Source organism: Chanos chanos, chromosome 3, assembly GCF_902362185.1.
Source record: "Chanos chanos chromosome 3, fChaCha1.1, whole genome shotgun sequence".
Classification (NCBI taxonomy): Eukaryota; Metazoa; Chordata; class Actinopteri; order Gonorynchiformes; family Chanidae; genus Chanos; species Chanos chanos.
In genome coordinates, this window is record NC_044497.1 from 10,532,955 (window position 1) to 10,556,220 (window position 23,266).

The following is a 23,266-nucleotide window of genomic DNA, read 5'->3' on the forward strand; positions in this document are numbered from 1 at the left end:
CAAAGCAATATCCCTTTATCAGATTGTTTTACTATTGAAGGATGCAGTACTTGCTCAGCTGCAGAGTCTGAGTGCGGCTGCATAGATGAGCTTCTGGAGCTGAGTGGACTGAGTCAAAAGGAAAATGGAATAGGGTTGGTATTTTGTGTGATATGTGAATTGAAAGTTTGATTCTGTATTCAGAACATTTTGTGTGTGCCATTTTTCTCCCGAGAGAGTCAAAAGATTTGCTGGCAGAATTCATCTATTCTCAGTTTCTTTCGCGGGGTATCCGACTGTTCCGGGGCGCTGTCAGATAACGTACTAGAACTCTACAGCACATATACTGCGGTGTGTTTTCCGTGGCCTGTTCCATTTTTATTGTTCGAGGAAGTTTAAGGATGTCCGTATGGATTTATCTTGAGATGGTCCTGTGATCTTATTCTGCACATAATTTATGTACTAAGGATACGCTCATGTCAAATTTGAGCAAGACAGGATAAAATATTATTTATGATCATAATTTTGCTTGACCTGTTTTCAAAAGCTGATGAAAACCAGAGCTAACATGAAGAGCATTAAGATATCCTGACCTTGTTCGGAGGCTGATCAGCTGCTTGAATTTGGCTGTGGAGTGGGTGCCTGTCTGCAAGGCAGTAAGAGGGAGATTGAGTGCAGCTCCCAGCATGCCATCCCAGCACTACAACAGCATGCAACTCTAATCTGGCACCAGCCAACACCCAAACACACACACACACACACACACACACACACACTCTCTCTTTCTCTCTCTCTCTGTCTCTCTCTCTCTCTCTCTCTGCCTGTAGCTACTGCTAAAACACACATTTATAGCACCTCTAATGCCAACAGCGAAGCATGAGAGATGTGTCATGTCTACAGCCATTTGAAAGTGTAAAATCTGTTTCTGTTTCCACCAGAGCCCAGGCAAAGCGTTGGTAAAGCCAGGAACAGGTTAGAGAATGATAGAATAGACGCTGTCAAAGTGAAAATTGATGGATGGAGCTGTGCAGTCCGCAGGGAAGTCCCAACACAAAACAAGAGGCTCGGGTAGTTTGTCACATTAACGTAAGGTCTACTGTAAATATAAATGAGTATAAATGAAGAGGTTGTTAATTATTGAGATGTTTAATGCTTAACCGTCAGCATGTTTCATTCATTAGCAGAAACTTGTCAATGACCAACGAACCTAACAGTAACGTAATTAATAGACTTCTTTTTTGGCAATCCTTCATTTGAATCTTTTTTTTTTTTGTCTTCTTAATTACTTCTTCACACTTTTTGTGGATTGATTTTTGCTGGTATTTTATCATGTGCTGTAAATGAGTGGGGTTTTTTTTTTTTATGTGTACACATGATGAAGACTGTGTGAACAATAGCTTTGAACAGTCCAACACAGTTCTAGTGAGGGGGAAACAAAAAAAGTTCTCAAGCTGAGCACTGCAGTCACTTCAATTACTGGATCGTTTTGTTTTCAACAGATAACAATAAGTGTATTACAATGAAGGTGTTCTTCTTTGTTGTTCTTTCCATTCTTTTTGTTCTTCTGGGTAATGAGTTTTGTCTTTACTTTACAGATAACTGAACTTCACAGCGTCAAGAACATAACCAGAATGCCCCGCGAGACTAAGAAACACGCGGTGGCAATTATCTTCTTCGATGAATCGTCAAAGACGTTCGCCTGTGAGTCAGGTAAGCATCAGGTGCTCTTTAGGAATCTTTTCTCATTAATCGCAAACTAAATTCCATTGCATTTGGAGAGAGAGAGAGAGAGAGAGAGAGAAAGGACTACAGGGAGTGGAGGGGGGAAGGGGGGGGGGGGGGTTTGGGTTACATCCAGGACAGACCTGTTAATTATCACTATTGTGGAATAAACGTAAGTATTGATTTCTTCATCTCAGGAACTCAGGTATGAGTTTTCTATGGGATTCAGCCCATTTATACCCTGTAAACACAAGAGCTTACAAGAAGCATTAAGGTATGCCAAGCAAATGTTTGAGGAGCACTTGTGGGATATTTGAAGTGGATTTATTTGATTTTTATCATGGCTCAGAATGAATTTGGCTGAAAGCAATGGCTGCAACATGAAAACAAAACAAAAACAACGCCCACACACGTGAAATATGAATGAAATGTTTTATTCAGCATGAGCTTGGCTGCAGACTTACACATGAGACTAGGACACAGTTCTTCCTTTGACTCTGATGTAAGGTGGAACTCCATACCTTCTGTCAGCGTGCCGGTACAGTGGTCCACCGTGCTCTCTAGTGTTTCAAATAAGCATTAAATACACATTTTTAAAAGCGGTTACTCATACTCATAAATCACCCGAATTTGAAAATGGCTATTCATACTCGTAAGTCACACAAAATTTGAAAGCGATTCGGGCGGCATTTCACAGCCACATGTAGACATGTTTTAATAGTATTTTGTAAATAACTTTGCGTTATCTCTAAGAAGTTTGGGAAGAGCTGGATTTGCTGAGGAGCAGAATTCCCTGGCCCGGCGGCTGGCGGGACTCGGAGGTGGAGGGGTAGGGAGGTGTGCTGCTCTCCTGCTGAGACATCATTAGCACATCTCAGGCCTTCCGCAGAGCTCCGGGGAGGAGAGGAATGTTCAGCAGAATCAATTTACCACCATAACGTCTCCCTTTTCAATAGCTCCACTCTCCTCTCATTTCACTAAAGGAGAAATATTAATTGGGAAGAACAGTGGAACAGACATAAACAAAAGTACTGTGAAGGACACAGTCTTTTTGCTGCCACGACAAAAATATCAAACAGCCCGGGCAGTGAAAGAACACAAAGTGAATTACAGTTACAATACGGATATGCGTCGGCCTAACAATTATTATGGCGGTTGATCATTTCAAAACAGTTTGGGGTCGGGATAAATCGTTCCTCTCTGGCGTGTTAGAGTTGATTTTTTTTTTTTTTTTTTGCGTGTAATTTGGGATTTCTGGGCATGTGTCCTTTACCTTAGCGGTTGTAAGGATGGTGAGGCCTGACTGTGAGGTGCCGTGAACCATGCATGACTCTCTCTTACTCTTGGCTCAGGTACGTGTTCACAGCTGCCTCGTACTCACACTCCCCCCCCCCCCCCCCTCCCCGTCCTACAGACCCTTGCCATATGGAGCCTCTTCTCCTCGAATGTCCTCCGCACGCGGGAGCCTGACCTCCCAAGAGCTCTCACTTCCTCACCTCCCTCTCTCTCTCTCTCTCTCCCGGCCATCAAAAAAAACAAAAAAAAACCACCCTCCTTCTTCTTCATCGGGCTCGCCCAACGCTTTCTGTAGAGATATCCTCCTCCTCCTCCTCCTCCTCTCCTCCTCTCCTTTTCTCTCCTCTCCTTTCCACTCTGTCTCCCTCAGTCTCTTTCTGTGGTGACAGCGGGGGGACGTGGGTCTCAGCGGGGTGAAATGACTTTGATTTTGTTTGTTATTTCTGTTTCCCCACAGTCCTATTCTTTTGATTAGTCGTGCTCTCAAGCCTTTGGCTCTCCCTTGCTCCCATTCACTAGGAGAGCCATTAAAAATTTAAAATATAAAGCTATGCAATCACCAATCTACTTTTGTCATTCGCATAGCACCCGAATGCTGGAGAGGCTGCCATGCTGATGAAGTGTTTGTTTATCCAATTTTCCACTCAGTGAGCCTAAAAGTGTGTGTGAATTTAGACACACTTAAAGGTCACAGTCACAGGGAGGAAGGCCATGCAAAAAATGTGCCTGGAACAACAGTGGGAGATAAAAAAAAAAGAAAAAATAAAAAAAAACCCAAGCTCAGTGATTTATTTGTGTGCTAGAAGTTGGTATAGATGAGTAATCCGAAGCATCGGGGCATTGTGTTCAGGCTTCAGCTTAGCACAGTTGAGTTATCCAGACAAGCAGAGTGTTCTCGATTGAGGTTTGCCCGTGGAATTTTTTTTTTTTTTTTTTTTTTAGGATTGCGCAAATGAGTTTCGACCACAAACTTCCATTAACGCATTAACTCCCTTTAATTGTTTTTGTTTAAGCCGATGGACGCCGTAACCGACGGTCAAACATTCCGAACGATCCGTTCGGACGAGTCGATGTTTTAACATATTTATTCATTTCAAGCTTCACAAAATCCCCTGCATTAACATTCCCTAAAAAAAAAAATATGCATATGATTTAACAGCCATTGCCATTCAAACAAATCCCTGAGTGTGGTTTCAGCAAGGTCATGGATCTGTTAAGTTTCTTTGTGTGTAATTAAAAAGTCTTATCTTACCCTGTTCAGTGTGATCCTTTGCCAAACAGAACTTATAAAAACTGTTTGTACAAGCCTTATTTTGGAAGGTTGATGGTACAGTCAAAATTTTTTTTTGCTTTCTCTCATCATGTTAGAACGTTATGCCGTGTTAGACCCTGAGCGGATGTTAATTTGCTGGGTGTATTCATTAGAATATGACTGGTAACGATCTCTAGTAGATTATTTTTGTCCCCTTTGGAAGAAAGGTGGGTTTCATTAAAATTTCTGCATCTGACAGAGAAGAGATTAGGACAGTTAAATGAATACATGCAAATGACTCATCTGGCATGCTTTGTCTACGCTTAGACTCCTGTAGAGTGCCATTTTCTCATGTGTGCCCAAGGAATGTGCTCTAATGTGCCACTAATGAATGGTACAATGTCATATGAGGATGGTTCTCTCATTCTCTCTAATGAGGGAGTGTGAGAAAGACAGTGGCAGCGTTTGAGGGGACAGCTGCAGTGGTCTGTGGATTTTTTTTTTTGTTTGTTTTTTTTTGGTGAATAAATGGTGCTCTCCATGTTCGTTCATGCTCTCAGTCTCTGCGGTTGTTGCAAAGTGTCCCAAATATATGCCGGAGGAAGAGAGGAGGCACTGACTGAAATCTGAGCAACAATTTAATCGTTTAATTCTTTTTATTAAGCACAGAGGTTTCCTTTTTTTTTTTTTTGTCAGTTTTGTCGGCCGCTCAATAATTGTGTGCAAAACTCCCCTTCCTCGCTCTTCAATTTGGATAATAGTGTATTGATTGAATTTACAGGATAAGCTAATCTCTGGTCTCCTGCCTTGGTTAAATGCTGTCTTAATGTAAAACGCACTGTATAACTCAGAGGTGTGGGAAGAAGAAGGGGGGGGGGGGGGGTCGGAGAAAAATCAACATTCATCTACTGCTGGCTGTTCATAAACTGCTTGCCTCTTTCCATCAGTGGTGAATCGATGGTATGGATTTTCCTCTTGCACTTGTTACCTGTTTGTGGTGCATCTTACCCTTTTCGCCTTGTATCTTTCTCTCTCTCTCTCTGTCTCTCTGTATCTGTGTGTGTGCGTGCGTGCGTGTGCGTGCGTGTGTGTTCTCTTGCTCACAGAGCTGGAGGCTGAGGAGTGGTGTAAGCTGCTGTGTTTGGAGTGTTTGGGAAGCAGGCTGAATGACATCAGCCTTGGAGAACCAGACCTGTTAGCAGCAGGCGTGCAGAGGGAGCAGAATGGTCAGTGTCCAATTAGGGGCCTTTTTTTTTTTTGGGTCACTTTCCTCTTGTACTGGGAAACGATTCTATTACACGACCAAATGTGTTTGTTAAACACAATCCTTCGAGGTCTTAACGGTCTCATGTTTATAGATTATTTGCTTCGGCCAAGGCTCTCCACAAAAGCTTAATGAATACTGCTGTGCATCAGAGCACTCGCTCATAATGAAGCTTGTCACAGAGATGAATGAGATAAAGCTCTTAAACAAAGTGAAATAAATGTCCTAGCTTACCCGCAAGAAATTGTTCGGAAATGAAAAAGAAATCTATTATCGGCATATTTCAAAGTAATTTGTTGCCTCTCTCTGGAATGAGAGAAATCCCAAATGATAGCTGTTGTTCAGAAAAAAAAAAAAAGAAGATTGCCTGTTCTAAGATCTAATTTTTATATCGAACTTGAGTTTTCAAAATCTTAGAGGGCGTCTTCTTAACTTTTGTCTCTTTAACAGAATTTTGGAAAATCAACCTCAAATGTCCAAAAATGAAGCAGACACTGAGGAAATATTAAGACCGTATAACACTTTTGAAAGAAAACGATAGAAATGACTGTTTTGTTTTTCGCATTGTGTAAATGATTACATATGGTGAAGGTCGATTCAGGCATCTTTTTCCTCCATTTATTGCCTGGAGTAAAGTTCAGTATTTGGACTTCAATTAGAACTCCTCAGCAGCGGGGTCCAATAATTAAATCAGAGTTCATTTCTGCATTCCCAAAATAGCTCCGTATTCCATCGCCACTTCCTCTCACAAGACGCATAGCTTATTTTGAGACATTAGGCATAATTAGCCACTATTAATTTTGATTATGAGTACTCTCAAGCCTTTTTGAACTAATTGAAATGGCAAAAGGGATCTATCCCTGCCTCTCTAGCCAGTTGTAATGAGCTGTTTTTGTTTTTTTGTTTTTTTTTCTCCACCACAGCTCCGTGGTTAGCAGTCCACTTTGACCATCATGTTTTCTCTTACTGTTTACGGTCCCATTGAAAAGTAAAGTGATGGAGAGGAAATGATGATCATGTTTGTTAAGTCCATTCAGACCTACGATGATGCTTTAGAGGACTTAAGTGTTTTATAACATCTACACTGCTGGAATGAGGGCACCTTTCTTTAATCTCTCCTTTACACACATAGTACAGTCAGTTTAAACAAACCGCTGCATATTATCTTTCATCTCCTCTATAATTCTTTCTGGGTTTTTTTTTGTTTTTTTTTTAATTAACGACACTTATTGATTATACTTGGAAACAGTCCTTTTTTGACAATGTTGTCAGAACACTACTAAATGTCTTAAAAAGAAAAGGTGATCCCAATGTCAAAATTTGGCCGGTGGCTGTGTAGCGTTTTTAAGATAGCTCTCACATTCGTGTATTCAATACTTACCCAAATGTGCTTATGCCTGGTGCATTTATATATTCCTCCTAGTTTACGCTTTTTTGTGTTCAAAGTTAGCCTTCTAGGTCTGAATATTATGTACTGAATCGAGTGTGTTCCAGAATGTGAATATGAGAGAGACTACATTTCTCTGGCACTTTTCCACAGCACAGGGAAATGGAGGGTTCTCGTGTCGAAATGAAGGAAAGATGAAGTGATTGTAAATTTATGATAATCTTACGCTGAGTGGTATCCACACTTTGGTATCAACATTTTGGTGAATAACTATTTTATTTATGTATTTATTCATGTATTTTTCTTAGAGAGATTCCACGTGTACCTGATGCCCACCCCAAACCTTGATATTTATGGCGAATGTACTATGCAGATCACGCATGAGAACATTTACCTGTGGGACATTCACAATGCCAGAGTCAAACTCGTCATGTGGCCCCTTAATTCACTCAGAAGATACGGGAGAGACTCCACCTGGTTCACGTTTGAATCTGGGAGGTAGGACTCCATCATCTTATTACAGTGCATTGCCCTACTGATTCTGAAGGAATAAACCCAATAGAAACTGAAAGGCAACAAAGAGAAAAGATTGAAATAGATCTCAAGAGGAGACTTTTTTTGGCTGTCACAGTGAAAATCTGTGTGTGTGTGTGTGTGTGTGTGTGTGTGTATGTGTATGTGTGGGGCTGCAGGATGTGTGACACAGGAGAGGGCCTGTTCACATTTCAGACACGGGAAGGAGAGATGATCTATCAGAGGGTCCACTCTGCCACCCTCTCTATAGCGGAACAGCATGAACGAATGATGATGGAGGTGGAGAGGAGCTCACAGGTAAGAGATTTTCGCCCAGTGCATTCACATCAGTCAAACTCGCTTGTAAAATGTACTCATTTCATTCAACGGCTATACGGCTTTTGACATTAAATCAAATGGAAGGAGATGGAAGCAGATTTCCTGACGTCTTTGCTTCGATGGCATTTGACATAATAGTTTGGATAGAGTCTGTCCACAAATGTAGTGTTACTCTTTCCTTTGTCATCAGTCCACTTTGTCAGGAAAGGCTTGTCTGGTTGTTGATGGCTCTTGAATAATGGAAATAGCCTTAAAACTCACCATACGGGCCTCTGGACTTCTCCAAACCGGCTATTTATACTGAAATATGTGAATCCAGTTCACACTTTACATTCCCATTTCTGGAATACAGAACATTTTTGGTTGTTAAAAAAGAAAAAAGAAAAAAAAAGACCAGATTAAGCATGCAGGTATGACTTAAGAGGAAGGAATATGACACAGTAGTTCTTTGTCAGAATCTCCATGTTTGTCAGTGACTTGTACTAAAGCATATGATTAATTCAACGTAATTAGGGCTACATTGCATTTCTGCCATCACTCATGTGGCTGATCAAAGTAGTGTAATGGAAGTTATTGAGCGAACACTGGACTTAGTCAGGAAAAGCCTTAGAGTGGCAGCTCTTTGAAGTGATTTGACTGGAAATATAATTGATGTAACATAATGATTTTGGTTCTGTTTCTAGACACTCGCGAATGAGAACACGTTGACAAAGTCGATATCTCTTCCAAGGAGTGCTTATTGGCACCACATCATGCGACAGAATAGTGTGGGAGATATTTACAGATACCAAGGTAAGACGCCCGATTTTCGGCTTGCAAAACAGTGAATTGGGATGGTGTGACATCTTACATCCTATGACTTTTCAAAGAGTGTTGATTGTGTCTCTATTTTCACTGGGAATATTTCTAGCTGAACACTCAGATGTTCACAGCACATTGAGCCTAATGACGAAGCAGTACTATTCAATCCAAATGTGGCGAGCCATTGAGTTCAATGAGAAGCATTGATCTGCGTTTTTCATTGCACCAGTCATTCACTTATGCAGCGGTTCTTTCACTAGTAGTTTTTATTGAGGCGGAAATTGCTTAAGCAAACTGTTTTGAATCCAGCTCTCAGCCTGATGTGTTTTAAAACTAATATGTTTCAATTTCAATTTTCACAAAACATTCACAATGGGAGCCCATTTTGTGCTCACATTACCATAAACCCATCTCCAAAAGTGATACCTAGGGGGCCATTTCACATTAGTCAACAGCTACACTGGTATTCACACATTACCTGCATAGATTGGAATGTTAAATCTGTTTACTTATATTTTTTGAACTTGTTACTGTCTCAGTCCAATACACACATCTTATACTAATCAAATAATTGAATTCGCTTGTGACTTGTGTGATCATGGATAAATTTGTTTGAACACAGTTTTTAGGTTTTGATTGAAAGACATTTTGACAAGCAATACCTCAGGTGGAATTATCCACCCTCATAGAACTGAGTCTCACTTTGTTGTGGAACCACACCTCTGGCAACACATAAAATCTAGTACCAGTCGCTTAATATGTACTTTCATTAATAATAAAAGTACTGAACATGCACATAAATAGATAGATAGTTAAATACATAATGGAAAATTAAGCCATGCATGCAGTGCTCCACATGAATAATACAAATACATTCCTGATATGGAGAGACAAATATTAGTAATTCATTCTTACTGATGGATGACTTTTTTGCGTGTTGGGCGCCGCTTTTACGTGTCGAATGTGGCTGAACAACGGGCGGTTTTCACAGTCACTCGGGGAAATAACGGCTTTGGGGAGCAGAACATGAGTGTTGGCAGGGAGACTTTGATCCCAGCGGTGGTGTTACAGGTAGAATGAAGCCAATGATGGCTTTGTCTGCTCCTCCGCCGAGACTCCTCCACCTGCTGGGATGAGAGATAGCCAGGGCCCTCCTGACTTTATGGAGGATTAGAGTCTTTTAGCTGATTGAGCGCTTCATGTGGAGGTTCCCCTTTTGCTGTTTATTAATATATTAATCTACTAATCTAAGGATTAAACCACTTGGTTTTCACTGATAAAAGTTCCCCCCCCCCCATCAAGGAAAATGGGGAATACAGATTTTGGACAAAGGAATGGCACACAAATGTGTTTTTATTGTTTTTGTGTTTGTTCGTGTGCGCCACATGTCGGTTGATTGGAATGAATCAGAGGACCTGCTATGCTTTTGCACAGAGCAATCTTATGTCTAATAAATCATTACCGGTATATGCAGCAACATGCTTATAATAATAATAATAATGATAATAGCACTAAAATATATTGAATCACAGGCATGACCATTAAATTGAAAGAACCCCGGCACGTCAATCTTAGCATGTAAAAGAGGTCTCCTGATCTCATTGAGCATAATTGCTTTCCTGACCAAGAGAGAGAAGATGGACTAGCACCAGATTGGGCCTTTGGTGCCATGGTTAAAAACATGCTACTCATTCATCATCCTGGCATTCCCATTGTTGAGATGTTTCACATCTGATGCGGAAAGCATTCTCGTCCATCTCATTTGCCTCTCTCGAAAATACAAATTCAGCAGAATGTTTTCTTTTCTTTTTTTTTTTTTTCCTTTTTCCAATGAATAAATGAAATGTATCACTATGGTGGAGCGCACTACAGGTGCTAACATAAGGAGGGCAAACGCGAGTGATAAGGTAGCTGTGTGCTGATGTGCTTGAAGGTCATTTTCAAAGCTTCACATACCAGGCTGAGGTTTGTCCTTAAGCACGGCTATTTGTCGTATTTGCTATTTACGCGTTCACCGTCACTAACCGCACTGAATGGAAACTGTAGAGAAAAAAAGAATGAATTGTCTGACATTCATCCAAATGCTAGATCCATGCTGAATGTGCTCTATACAAAGATCTATTAATCATGACTAAAGAATTCACTGTCCAAATATGCTACAGTTTGTTTAGCACATTCAGTTGAGTATCTGACACAAAAGAAATCAGGTATGATGTCATTTAGCTGGAATAAATTAGAGCAACATATCAAAACAAAGAAAGGAAATTTGTAGCAGATCTCATTTAGAATCATTTAGAAGAACAGAGAGAGCAGAGATCTTGTTGTCTGAGAGAAAGCAGTCACTGTGGTCACTCTAATCTCAATCAAAGCTCAATCGAAATCAGACCTGACAGAATGCCCCCATACCCCAGTGTTTTTCCACTGCTCATGGAGGGAAAAAAATAAATAAGTAAATAAAATATTGTCTGACTCGGGTCTTCATTCTGGTGACAAATGAAACATTTGAACTGAACTACCTCCTTGCTGTGGATTGTACAAAAGATAAATTTGCAATCAGCATGGTCAATTTGCTGAGTCATGGTCCGTTTAAGATTAAATACCCCCAAGACCTGGAGCCTAATTAACGAGTACTACTTCCTTTCCCACTGAGGACTTAGGCGCTATTCGAGTACTTGTTTATTTTTCATTCAATATGAATAAGTTACTGTTCTTTTCATACATCCGTAAAATGAGTAGCTGTATATGTATATTTCACAACTACACAACACAAGTGTGAGTTGAAATGATATTATATATTGTGGTCTGTGAACGTGGACGGAATACACGAGAATGTTCTGGGAAAAAATTGCATCTCTTGACAGATGTTGAAATGGAAATGAGCTGTATAGCAATGGCTTAGGCTATAACCTGTAACTAAATGCATTTTTCTCTTAGGTTGCAAAAACATTTTCTCCATTCGCAGAATCATTGCTATTTAAACAAGGGTGTTTAGGATCTCTACTGGAAACTTTTAACATAGCACACGTCATCTCCAGATCTACTGTATTGTGTGAAAAATTGCTTATGTAAAACTGTGATCATGCCTCTGCTAACATAGTTTTGTCATAGCATAGTGACAGCATAGCTCTTCTGTATTTTGTAACAGTGGACTAGTTACAGGTCTTCGACAGAGAATTTCTGTGAGAATTCGAGCACTGGTGCTATATTAAATTCAGGTGGTGTTCAGTAAACGTGGCCTTGGGGTGAGTATTGATAACAATTCCAGACAAAAAGTGCTCATTAAACATGTAACAAAGCAAAAATAAGCAGAGGAAAAAGGTCCTTTCCATTTCATCCTTTTCCCCTAGAGCCACCACTCTCAGCCTCAAGGCTTTCTGTATCCGAAAAACACTGCAGATAACAACAGACGGGCGGTTAGCTCAATATAGTAAACAACAAAGTCTTTTCACTTTTCCTTGTGTTTCTAACCTGAAAAGTTCAGGGGAAGTAGACAGCGGTGGTCCTTCGTCGGTGAATTCTTTTAGCGGTTTCCAATCAGTGATGACCGTTTTATTGGCACTCGTTTGTCTTTGATGTTAGGACAGCCCGCGTCTCTGAACTCCTGCGGTCTTTTGTTCGCTCGGTCACTCGCCGGTTTCTCCTTAAGCACCAGTAGCGCTCACTGGAGCTGAGTGATAGACTCTGATTGGTCCCAGGTGTGTCCTTCTGACCAGCTGCACCTCGTCTCTGCTGATTGGCTCTGCCCTGGTGCTGAGTTACTGATGGCACTGTCTGTGAGTTTGCGGACTGACCTTGTTCAACACGGTAGGTTGAGTGGGGCATTTATATTGAAGTACATATTTATACTAGTTCTCTCAGAGACTGTTGCCTACCAATTTGCTGGAGATTTTTATATTTATGTGGGTGACTTTTATATTTCAGGAAACTGTGAGTCATAATAATTCTAGTTATTAGGATTAGTTACTGCTTGACTGATATTTTGAGTGAAGTCCCAAAGGCAACCATTGTACACAGAGAATTAGAGGCTACACAGTTGAATAGGAAGTGCAAAACAATCATCTGTTATGCAACATTGAGAATGCTGAAAACTGAGCTTTTTGGTTGGCTCATTTTTCTGTCTTCAGTTGTCTGTCTCATACATTTTGCCCTTTTAGATAAGCTCAGATAAGCAGCCAGCCTTAGCAACAGAGGCTGGCCTTCAATTACGCTCTCTTTGAAAACAGAATTGCTCCCCAAAATGCTTTTAATTTCGTACAAGTTGCATTTCAGGGAGAGCGAAAAAAAAAAAAAAAAGTCTTAAAAGTGTTGTTCAACTGAGAGGCTGCTGATGCATAGGAACAGGAGGTGCACTTAAAAGTTTTTTTTTAAAGTTGTAGGACAGTTTCTTCCCTGAAATGGATCAATTAGCATCAATGATATTGAAGTGAGAAAAGAACATTTCCATTTCCAAGTGCTATAATAATTTGATGCCATACCACTGAATCACCCCATCTCACCTTTCTTTCTTTCTTTCTTTCTTTCTTTCTTTCTTTCTTTCTTTCTTTCTTTCTTTCTCTCTGTTTTTTTTTCCTGACCAAATGCTGCAAAGTGCTCAACAGTTATCTTTTGTGCTATTTGCAATTCTAATGGAATTGAAGGGTTCAGTTCTTTGGCTCCTGCGGGGCTGGTCGTAATGATGAAGCTGATGATGATGAATAGCCAGAGAGACAATGATGATGAAGGTGATGATCTGAGCTCGGAGCTTAGGCGGAGAGTCCAACTCTGTGCTGATAACATCTGCCCACCTGTTCCAATTACAGGTGTCACTTGTGAGTCATTTCGAGATGGGAGGGAAGGAAAACTCTAGTCGCACCTCTCCCTGTATTTGTAATTTTTGAAAGCTCACCACAGTAGTGCAGCTGTGGCACTAGATGGGGAGTCGTGACCTTCCCACTGAATGACAAGGCAATGACAAATCACCGTCTGCCGCTCACCAGGTGAGAGAAGACTAGAGCCCTCGGAGCTACACAGGGGGCCCCCAAAACCTCAAGTCACACCGCGGCCGGGGGTGGGGGTGGGGGGTTGGTTTGTCGGTGGGGACAGGCAAATGTGCTTGTTTATGGCTTTGGCAAATGATTGCATTTGTTCTTCTTCTTCCCAACCCAAATCGGCCCACGGAGCCTAACAACAGCGCTTTAAAACGCTGTTGTTAAAGATTGGATTGTCTCGGCTGAGATATGAGAGCGATATGGTCGGTTTGATTCCACCCCTTTCGGATAACTGATGAAGAGAAGTCACCTCTCTTATGGCGCTCCCAGCTTTACTCCCAGAAGTATGGAATGATAGGGGTTTTTGGGGGGGGGGGGGGGGGGGGTTTGTTGTTGTTTGCAGGGACAGAAGAGTGTTAATCTGAAGAACTTCAGGCTGAGCTCAAAGCACTGGGTCTCGTGGGAAACAGTGGATTCATATGTTTATTTTATATGCTTGGGTATTTTGACATTTTCTTGAGAAACAGTTGTTTGTATCATTTGTTGTAGATGGGGTGATGCCGAAATAATATAAATTCTTTAAGATTGTTTTTTAAGACACAAGCAAATCAAGACTTGATGCCTTTTTTTTTTCATGAGCTGAATACCTAATTTTTTGTTTGAAATTTGACACTGAGATTGCCACTGAGGCAAACAGGATTGAACAACGACATGCAGTTTTTCTTGCGTTTCTACTGAAGTGCATTTCGTACATTAATCTGAAACGTTTCACGTACAGCTTCAGTCTTCATCTGTGTCGCTCTGTTACAGCAATAAAGAATTTGGGTTACAGGGTAGTTTCAATAGTGAGAGGTTTGTGTGGGTGTATGTGTGTGTTTGGAGTGTGCTAGTGCCCTACTGCTGTGTGCCTGGCCCCTGCTCCATTTCCTCCCATCCTGTTCTGCTTACTGCCAGCTAAGATCATCCGCCGCCTGGGACGGCCAGCCTTGCTCCACGCTGCAGCTTGACAGCAATTTCCAAGGTGACTGGAGCATGCTTTATTCTGAGGAGGCTTGGCACACACACTCACACACACTCACACACACACATACACACTGTCCTATGGAGGAGGCCCCACTGGCACAATGCTAGAGGCATCGTGCCGGATACTGTTGACCAAGCATGCAGGACAGGAGCTGCTCCGAATCTGCTGCCCTTGACATTCACGGTGTCGCCAGAAAAATTCTCCTCACTCTTTATGACTGACATTTCAACCAGACAGTACCTGAGCTAGTTTTAAAAGGTGTGACTCCCCTGAAATTTACTGCGCATGGCTCACTAAATTTAAAAAAGTGATGCTTTGCGCTGTTGTTCATATCTCTGGACCTGATATTGATGGGTTATGGGTTGTGAGCAGCGCCTTCTGGGTAATGCAAGGTATCATTGCCTTATGCCAGATATACTACTCTTTTCTATCCATAATTGATGGACAGTCGCAGCCCTGGGACATGTAGTCTGAGTCTGAGCTGTGAGTCAGATTCAGAAGGATTGTAAATTTGGTTGGTTGGTTGGTTGGTTGGTTGGTGGGGAGGGGCAGTGTTGCCCATATTTCAATTTCCTGTGACATTACTAAGTATTAAATCAACTGAATAAATGAGAATCAAAAAGTGTTATTGCCTAAGTGACTAGGGATCCAAGCAGTACAATTTGTAGCAAGAAACCATAAAACTTTGTTTGAGCCTAGCCAAACTTGGTCAAAACATGAAGCAGCAGGCACTCGGTTCGACCGTCTGACCAGTAAAGTTGAACTTTTTGATGTTATGCCTTTATGGAAATAGCCACTGTTGCATGGAACCTTTTAACCAAGTGTGTCTCTGGCTGTATTTAACACATGGTCACACAAATGACATCAACAGAGTGGGCTCTTTACAATGTTGCTTCATGAATTCAAATTGGGTTTCCTAAATTTTGAAATGTATCCAAAACGTTTTTTTTATTATTATTATTTATTTAGTCCAACGCCATTTGCTTGATTTTAACCCAAATTGGCTGAAAAGAATACCTGGGAAAATTCCAAACTCAATAAAATATGAAAAAAAAAACCCATTGAACTGCCTTCATTGTCACCACACAGTCAAACCCTGTGGCCTTTGTAACCAGAATCACTGAAATGCAAGAATCTTTTGTTACATCTGCATTAAAGCTGGCTTATATGCACTGTAGGTACATTAAAGCTGGCATATATGCACTGTAGGTACATTAAAGCTGGCTTATATGCACTGTAGGTACATTAAAGCTGGCTTATATGCACTGTAGGTACTTTTGAAGTGGCTTCCAAAATTTGGCAGATCTCTACTAATGAGAAGGAAATAAGTAAAAGTGTCTCTAACTCTCTAGACTAACTTGGCTGAATCCAAACAAACAAATGTTTTCCAGGTGGTTAAGTCATTTCCTAATTTCATGTTGGAAATTGGTGCGTATGCATTTCAGTATTTGAAAATGTAACCCTGTGATTATTAAAAAGAAAAAAAAAAAAAGCTTAATTTTGAATAGCACGATCAAAATGGCCACTGATCAAACATTATGAAAGCGGCTGTTCTCACCCAAACGGGGCCTTCACACGTTTATACTTGGTACACGTGTTCTCAAGGTGATCACAAGGCCTGCAGTGTATGGTTCATGTGGGTCACTAGGTAGCACTATAATGAACAAACTCATGAAAATTTCTGCTGCTGCTGCTGCTCCTGTGCTGTTTATCCGGTCAGTTCAATAATTGGCGTCCCACCACTTTTGCACACGACTTTAAAAAAGCTAAAAAAAAATCTTTGTGCTTCTTACACAGTGATTGGCGGTAAAGCGGAAAATACAGAATTACAATATGCTGCACGGATAATATTTTTCCTTTTATTCCTTGAACTGCATCCTTTAGCAGTGATGGTGAGGATTTTATAATTGTGTTAAAACATTTGTGTTATGTCTCTTTCTTTACAGGCACGAACATGACTATGACACACATTCCTCGAGCACAGACTTTCCCAAACTTTCTCTCTGAGCAGTGTGAGGGAGAACAGCAAACGAGTCCAAACCTGGAGCAAGCTATGTCTCCCTCTAGTGACAATGAGACAAACTACAGCACTGCAGCGCTCCATTGACATTCACTGCAGGCTAAAATGGGACATTCCACTGCTTTAGACAGCTCCTACACACATGCAACAAACAGAACTGTATAATGTGTGACATTATATGTGTTACAGTTGTTTGTAGAAAAGTATGTATATTTAAAGAAAGTTATAAAATGTTTTGTACATGTTGAATATCAACAGAAGCCTAAAAACTCACCAAAAAACTTTTTTGTTTCTCTTGTAGTTTGAATACAGTTTTTTTTTCTCCTGCAATTACTTGCTGAAGACACTAATTCATATTTCATGAATTTCTTGCCTCTCTGCACATACAATGTAGTTATATGCATTTCTTTCAAGATAGACTCAGTATAGAGAACTTAAATTGAATGAAAAAGCTTCTCTCTAAACTTTAAAAAAAAAAAAAAAATGTGGTTTAGCACGTAGCACTTTTATACGCCAACTTGGTTTTCACGCTTTTTTTTGTGCTACCATGACATCTCTGTAAAAAAAAAAAAAATCTGAAGTATCATATGGTTACTATGATCTTTCTGTATAAAGCTTGTGCGGTTGTGGGACAGACAGATCGGTTTAACTGAATTTACTTAAGACTTTTCACAGAACAACTATGAAGTGCCTTCTGGTTGGATAGTCCAGTTTGATGGAGTCTCTATTTCAAACTACAACAGTACACAACTGACTCTGTCATAACTGCCTGTCGTGTAGAGCTCAGTGTTTTCCTGTTAGAGTAGAGAATGAATAAATCAGATCCTGGACAAAAAAATATCACCTCATATAGATGCTTAAGATGTTAAAAACAATACCTACAGTGCAACATCGTCCTTTAAACGTCTGAAAATGTGCAGCCCAAATCAATATCCAGTTTGATTTTTATAACACAACATGACACAAATTCACATGAAAAAAGACAATCAGTGAAAGTAAAGATGAGTAGATAAGCGATGTTCCCTCGGACTACATAAAATATTCTCGTTTTGTGTTTTGTGTGTACACTAGTGTGTATTGTGTTCCTGGTTCATTTGGATCGATTTGGAAGATTCAGCCAGACTTCGCAAACGGAACCTAACAGGTTACTTTACCCTGTTTCAGAAGAAACAGATCTTAACTGTCCAGAAGCACACTTCTTAAAATAAATGTCCATGTTAAGTGATGAGTGTAAATGTGTTTCCTTCAATTTACCGAATTTGTTCTCAGTGGCATTGTCATATGTTTGATATGAATAAAATGTACCACAACTGACAGTTCATTTCAAAAGGCAGTGCCCTTCCAAGACGAGTTCACATTATACTACTGCTTTAATTGTTCTTGTAAAGTCAAGCACTGCACTCCAAACAGATTTGATAATGACACAAATTTACAAATTTATGAATCTTGAGTTCTCTGCAGTGTCCCAGTTACATTCATTTGCTGTGGTTAATGACAGTAATATAAATGCCTTTAAAAGGCATAATATTTAGGTCTGTATGTACAAAGTCTTTAAAACTGTCTCATTTGTTACCTGTCTCATTTTTCATGATACACTGTCCCTTTCATTTCAGTGCAATTACTATTATATGAGTAGAACACTGATCTATACTGTCATGTGTAAATATGTCTAATTTTAGGGGTTAAAAAATAAAATTGAATGTATATTATATAAATGAATGAGCCTTGCATGTATTTGTTCACAATGACTGGGAATTTCATTCATTTCTCTATAATACAAACAGCATTCTATATACAGGTACTCTGTAGTGTGTGTGTGTGTACATATATGTAATTGAGAGCGCTATTATATATAAAATGCATGAAACATGATGTTAAGTTTACCTGAGGGATTTTAAACGGATACGATCATCAGTCTCAAGCTTCATACTTAAGCTGTAATTAATGACTGGAACGTTTGTTTTAACTAAAAAGCCTTTATTTTACAGGAAATGGCACATAATACACATTAATATTTGTCTTTTAATCTAGCACTGTGCTGCATATGTTAACACCACAGAGTTCAACCACACTGACTGTAGTCACACGTATAAAGTTATACCCACGCAACATGTAATTATGTTCAAGTCATTAACACTTCCTCAATAAATAAAACAAACAAACAAAGAAACAGTACTTTCAGTCAATCACCCTGTATTCCGAACACACATTGTCAACTGTTCTACTCTTCCACAAGCACTGTAGCCAATGTGTCCTCATTCTCTGTATCTCCATTTCTGCAGAGAAAATGCACGCAGAGAATGCTCAAAAGCACTGCAGAGATTCCACACGACTAATTCACTCTACTTGTGAGAAATGTGTTCATCCCTTGTCAAATATCCCCGATCATCAACAGTGCCACTCAGAGCAGGGCTGTAGCACCACACTGACTAAATGAAGCCCAAATAATATCAAGCAATTTACAAACTGCCAAATCAATCTTTCATGTAGGTGGTCTACCTGTGACTGTGCATATATAAGGAAATTCAATACAGATGAAGATGAAAAGAAAGTGATGATGATGATGATGATGATGATGATGATGATTAGTCATTAAAAGTATTATCCACATTAGTTAGTACAGTGCCGTCTTCTACATGTCCTTCATCATTTAAAATATTTCAAATGTATAGCTTGTGACAGCTGAGATCTGTACTCACTGACATAGTTTGACCCAATTCAGTTCCTCCAATCCAGGCCATATTTCAAATGTTCTTAAAAAACGCCTAGCTCTCAATCAGTCATTATCACTGTGTTTCTCACAGATATAATACCAAAAGTGAAACCTTTGCGAAGATGATACTGAAAAGTGTTCATCTCTTGCCCTTTTTGTGAAATCTTGGATTTGGTATGTTTCCATACACAGGACTATCCCTTCTATGAAGCCTGGGTCCCTTTTTCATTCGGTCATAGACAGTGCCCTGCACGTAAGTGTTGTTCGGCTGAGACAAAAGAAAACGACGTTCAAATGTCACATTTGTTAGGAAGTCAAAACTCACAGCTATCCCACAGTGTCTCACACATGACAGCTAAAATTATACTCGCGTACGACGGACCTGCTCTGCCTAGTCATCAAAGTGAGTGTTTGAGTAATGACAATGAAATGCCTAGTACAGCTATTCTTAAGTAGTAGAAATACAAGGATAATGCAGTAGAGTGTTGTTAGTTCTTTAATAGGGCTGCACGATTTGGTCAAAAATCATATCGCGGTTAGACGGAAACATTTTGCGATTGCGATTTGAACTGCGATATGATGAACATCTAAGTTAGCATCTCATATTCGTGTTTAGTTGTCAAGACTAAAATCAGATAAAGGCATACAACCACACTGTAAAAGGATGTTTTGAAATAATTATGTCAATTCAGTAAAAACTACTAAACTCAGGTACTCAATGACAAAACGGTACAAATTGTTTCTAACTTTTCAAAAGAAGGATTCCTCACAGAACGTCATGCATGTAAAGGCGCCGACAATTGTTTGTTTTAGTTCAGGCCGGCTTCCGTCTGTCTTTTTTTCTTTCATACAGAAATTCATCATAAAGCTGTAAGTTGTCTTGAAGTAGGCCTACGGGGTAATGTCCGATGGGGTGTCCAGAAAACTAGTGAACGAGTTGGAGGCAAAGAACTCCAGGCGAAGTAGGGTGGCCTACGCCGAACGCAGTTTCACTGGTTTAAAATGGTGATTAAAATTTTGACCGGATTTATGACTGAGATGTACAGATTTAGGAGCTTGACACTTGCCAGCCAATCAGACACGTGTATTTTCCGTTGCCACTTTATATTATAAATATTTTTATTCAGTCGGAGCCTTTTGCGGTTAAGCAATCGCACGCAGACATATCTCGATATCGATTTTAATTTGATTACTTGTGCAGCCCTATTCTAATGTATAAATATATATATTACATTTACATGACATATATATATATATTACATTTTAGAATGGTTGGATATTCTGTCAGTTAGTCTTTTTGCTTTTACCTGTCTTCTGGGGTGAAGTTTTATTTTACACTCCTCTCTCTTTTTTTTCCTCCTGAAAAAAAAGAGAGAGACAAAGGCAGTTATTTTGAGAGGCAAATGTATAGGGCACTAAGGCAGTTATTCAGAAAAGCACAATATGAGTGGAGTAGAGGGCTTTTTTTTTTTGTAAGTGAACTCTCAAGAAGGTAAGTGGATATGTTGGCTCACAGCTGAGCCCACACTCAGTGAGCTCTCTACATTATGGATATAACCTTGTCACATCGACAGTGAAACTTCAGTGCAAAGGCAGTGTTAAACTCGCTGAAGTTGGTGAGCTGCATTTCAAACATATGGTGCAGAGTAAGGAGAGAGCAATTTCACAGCAAAACATCCAAGAGACTTTTCTCCTGACAAATATCTCTCACTATGGTAAGATTATACTTAACTACTGGACCCTAACTTGCAAAGTGCTGGGAATTTACTTTTAAAACATCAAGATACACTGTGTTTTATTCATTTGAACACAAATTTCAGCTACGCAGGTTCTTTTAGCTAAGGTAAGAAAAAGTTTAAAACAGAAATAAAAACATTATTTTTAGCAGTGAAAATACAGACATGCTTTAGGCTTACCTGTACAAAAAAATCAGTATCCAGGTCACAGTCAGAATAACAACGATTCCTGAGACTGCACCTCCAATATAGATATAGAGCATTGGATGATTCCTGAGATCTGAAATGACAAGACAGACAGCATAACATCTACTGAGGCTAAGACTAATCCATGCTGTTATATTCAGGATTGCTGAACAGTTGAGTTATAGCATTAAGCACTGACTATGACGCATTACTTTTGCGCTTAACCTCGATTAAAAATAATGCAGAAATTCCAGGACCTTTTCCAAACCACAACTATTTTCTTACATTTTTTTTTTATTATTATCACACTTTTCTTTTTTTCTGTTTCTGTTTTGAAATGTGGATTTTTTTTTTACCCCCCTGTTTCCTGTAACACTCATATTGATGTAGTAAAAGCAGCACCATGTGGGTGAATGACAAGAAACAGGTATTTTTTTTTTTTTTTTTTTATCAGAAGTCTGTTCTGACGGCCTGTTTTCTCACCTTGAGCTGACACAGTTGTCACTAAGACAGCTGTTGTTTGAGTCCCCAAGTCCGTCCTGAAGTGACATTGGTAAAGTCCCTGGTCGTCTTGTGTGGCATCTGTGAGGTGTAGACTGACATCCATAGCATCACTACAGTTGACCCAAACTCTCTCAGCGTAGTTTTCTTCCGAGCTCACGTCCCCATCCTTTGCCCGACATACTGCTACGATGCTACTGCTGCCCTCCACCAGTTTCTCTATGGTCACGCTGTACACAGTACCATTGTGTACGTGGTTGCACTTTATAGTGAAATTGCCACTCTCCTCAACAAGGACCACAGAATCAGGCTTAATAGTGAAAATGTTGACTGCCAACAAGAAAGGACAAGAGGAAAAGAAAAATTTGAATTATATATGAGAATAAAATCAACATTCATAATGGACTTACACTGATACAGGATTTAACATAAGGTTTTTTAAAATAATACAGGAAGCAAAGAATTCACTGTTTTGAGAATATATCGAATGTAATTATGGAACTACAATTGACACCTACAACTAATAAGCTCCAGGGCAGTTTTTTCTTTACCTATATTTTCCACAACTGTATCTTTTGTCCATGACCCGTGAGGAAAAGTCTGCATAGAGCAGTGGTAAAGACCAAGGTCCTTTTCAGTGACGTTAGTAATGGAGATACTGCCATCCATGGGTGAGGCTTTGATAAACTCTACCCTGCCATCATAGTCAGGGCTGAAATTCATGCCAAATTCAGGATGGTAAATGGCCATGGGAGATGAACCGGGTCGCTTAATCCAGGAGACCATGCTGAGGTTTCCACTCCAGGGACACACACAGTCCAAAATCATTCCCTCCTCCAGTTTAACGGTGGTACTCGGTGCCTTTACCGCGACAGCATCTGCAAAGCCAGGAGGAATCCGCTCAGTGACCGAACTCCTATGAACTGACATGAAAAATGTAACATTTTACAGTATTCAAGCGTGCTTGTCCACGTTCCTCTGATTACACTGCCGTGGGACGGCAGGGGCGGCATCATGACACACGGCTTCACGCTCCCGGTCAAAGCAAAAACAGTGAAAATGAATGATACCCTGCCCAAGAGGTCTAAATAGTTCTTAATCAGATAACAGATGCCACAACTCATTGTCTTTTCAGAGTGAGGCGAACATCCACGGCAACGTAGGCTGAGATACCATATGACTGTATTTTCCTGGTTTATCAAAGTTTCAGTGATAAATCTACATGTACATCGCTAATCACTTTATACCACCTCTATTCGTATCCACATTTCTCCTGAAATAAACCCAGCAATCCAAAACAGAAAATACCAACTATTGTTACAAGTTTGAAAATCTAGCATAGCCTGATCACACAAAACGTGCTTTCTTTTCTTTAAAACAAAAAAAAAAAAAAGAGAGAGAGAAAAGAAAAAAAGCCAACTCAAGAAAGATAAGACGCTTATACTGAATTTTTAAAGTATAAAACATTAGTAACAGTACCTTTGGGAAAAAGGAGACAGATGAGGAGTACCAAGAAGTACCAGTAATCCTTTTGTACAGCCTCCATGTTTCTGCTCAGAGTGAGAA

At 39.9% G+C, this 23,266-nt stretch overlaps 2 protein-coding genes across 2 annotated transcripts in view; one reads left to right on the forward strand and one right to left on the reverse strand.

The window, feature by feature from the left end:
• The window catches only part of dok6 (docking protein 6), a 30,321-nt gene extending 13,670 nt beyond the window's left edge, over positions 1-16,651 (forward strand). Inside the window, exons 3-8 of the mRNA XM_030769867.1 lie at positions 1,575-1,689; positions 5,356-5,475; positions 7,209-7,398; positions 7,593-7,731; positions 8,436-8,551; positions 16,486-16,651. Coding sequence (XP_030625727.1) covers positions 1,575-1,689; positions 5,356-5,475; positions 7,209-7,398; positions 7,593-7,731; positions 8,436-8,551; positions 16,486-16,651 — 846 coding nt within the window. The remainder of the gene's footprint in view (positions 1-1,574; positions 1,690-5,355; positions 5,476-7,208; positions 7,399-7,592; positions 7,732-8,435; positions 8,552-16,485) is intronic.
• Positions 16,652-19,416: 2,765 nt separating this feature from the next.
• On the reverse strand, positions 19,417-23,246 carry cd226 (CD226 molecule). Its single transcript, XM_030767555.1, has 6 exons — positions 23,180-23,246; positions 22,252-22,578; positions 21,683-22,030; positions 21,194-21,293; positions 20,585-20,633; positions 19,417-19,545 (listed from the first exon to the last, which is right to left on the reverse strand). The coding sequence occupies exons 1-6, from the start codon at positions 23,244-23,246 to the stop codon at positions 19,417-19,419; spliced, it is 1,020 nt and encodes a 339-aa protein (XP_030623415.1).
• Positions 23,247-23,266: the final 20 nt, after the last annotated feature.

Coding starts and splice junctions, on each gene's coding strand:
- cd226 (XM_030767555.1), bottom strand. CDS start 23,246: ATGGAGGCTGTACAAAAGGATTACTGGTACTTCTTGGTACTCCTCATC. Junction 20,634..21,193: donor ATACTGATTTTTTTGTACAG/GTAAGCCTAAAG, acceptor TTTTTTCAGGAG/GAAAAAAAAGAGAGAGGAGT. Junction 19,546..20,584: donor AACTTCACCCCAGAAGACAG/GTAAAAGCAAAA, acceptor CTTTTGTCTCAG/CCGAACAACACTTACGTGCA.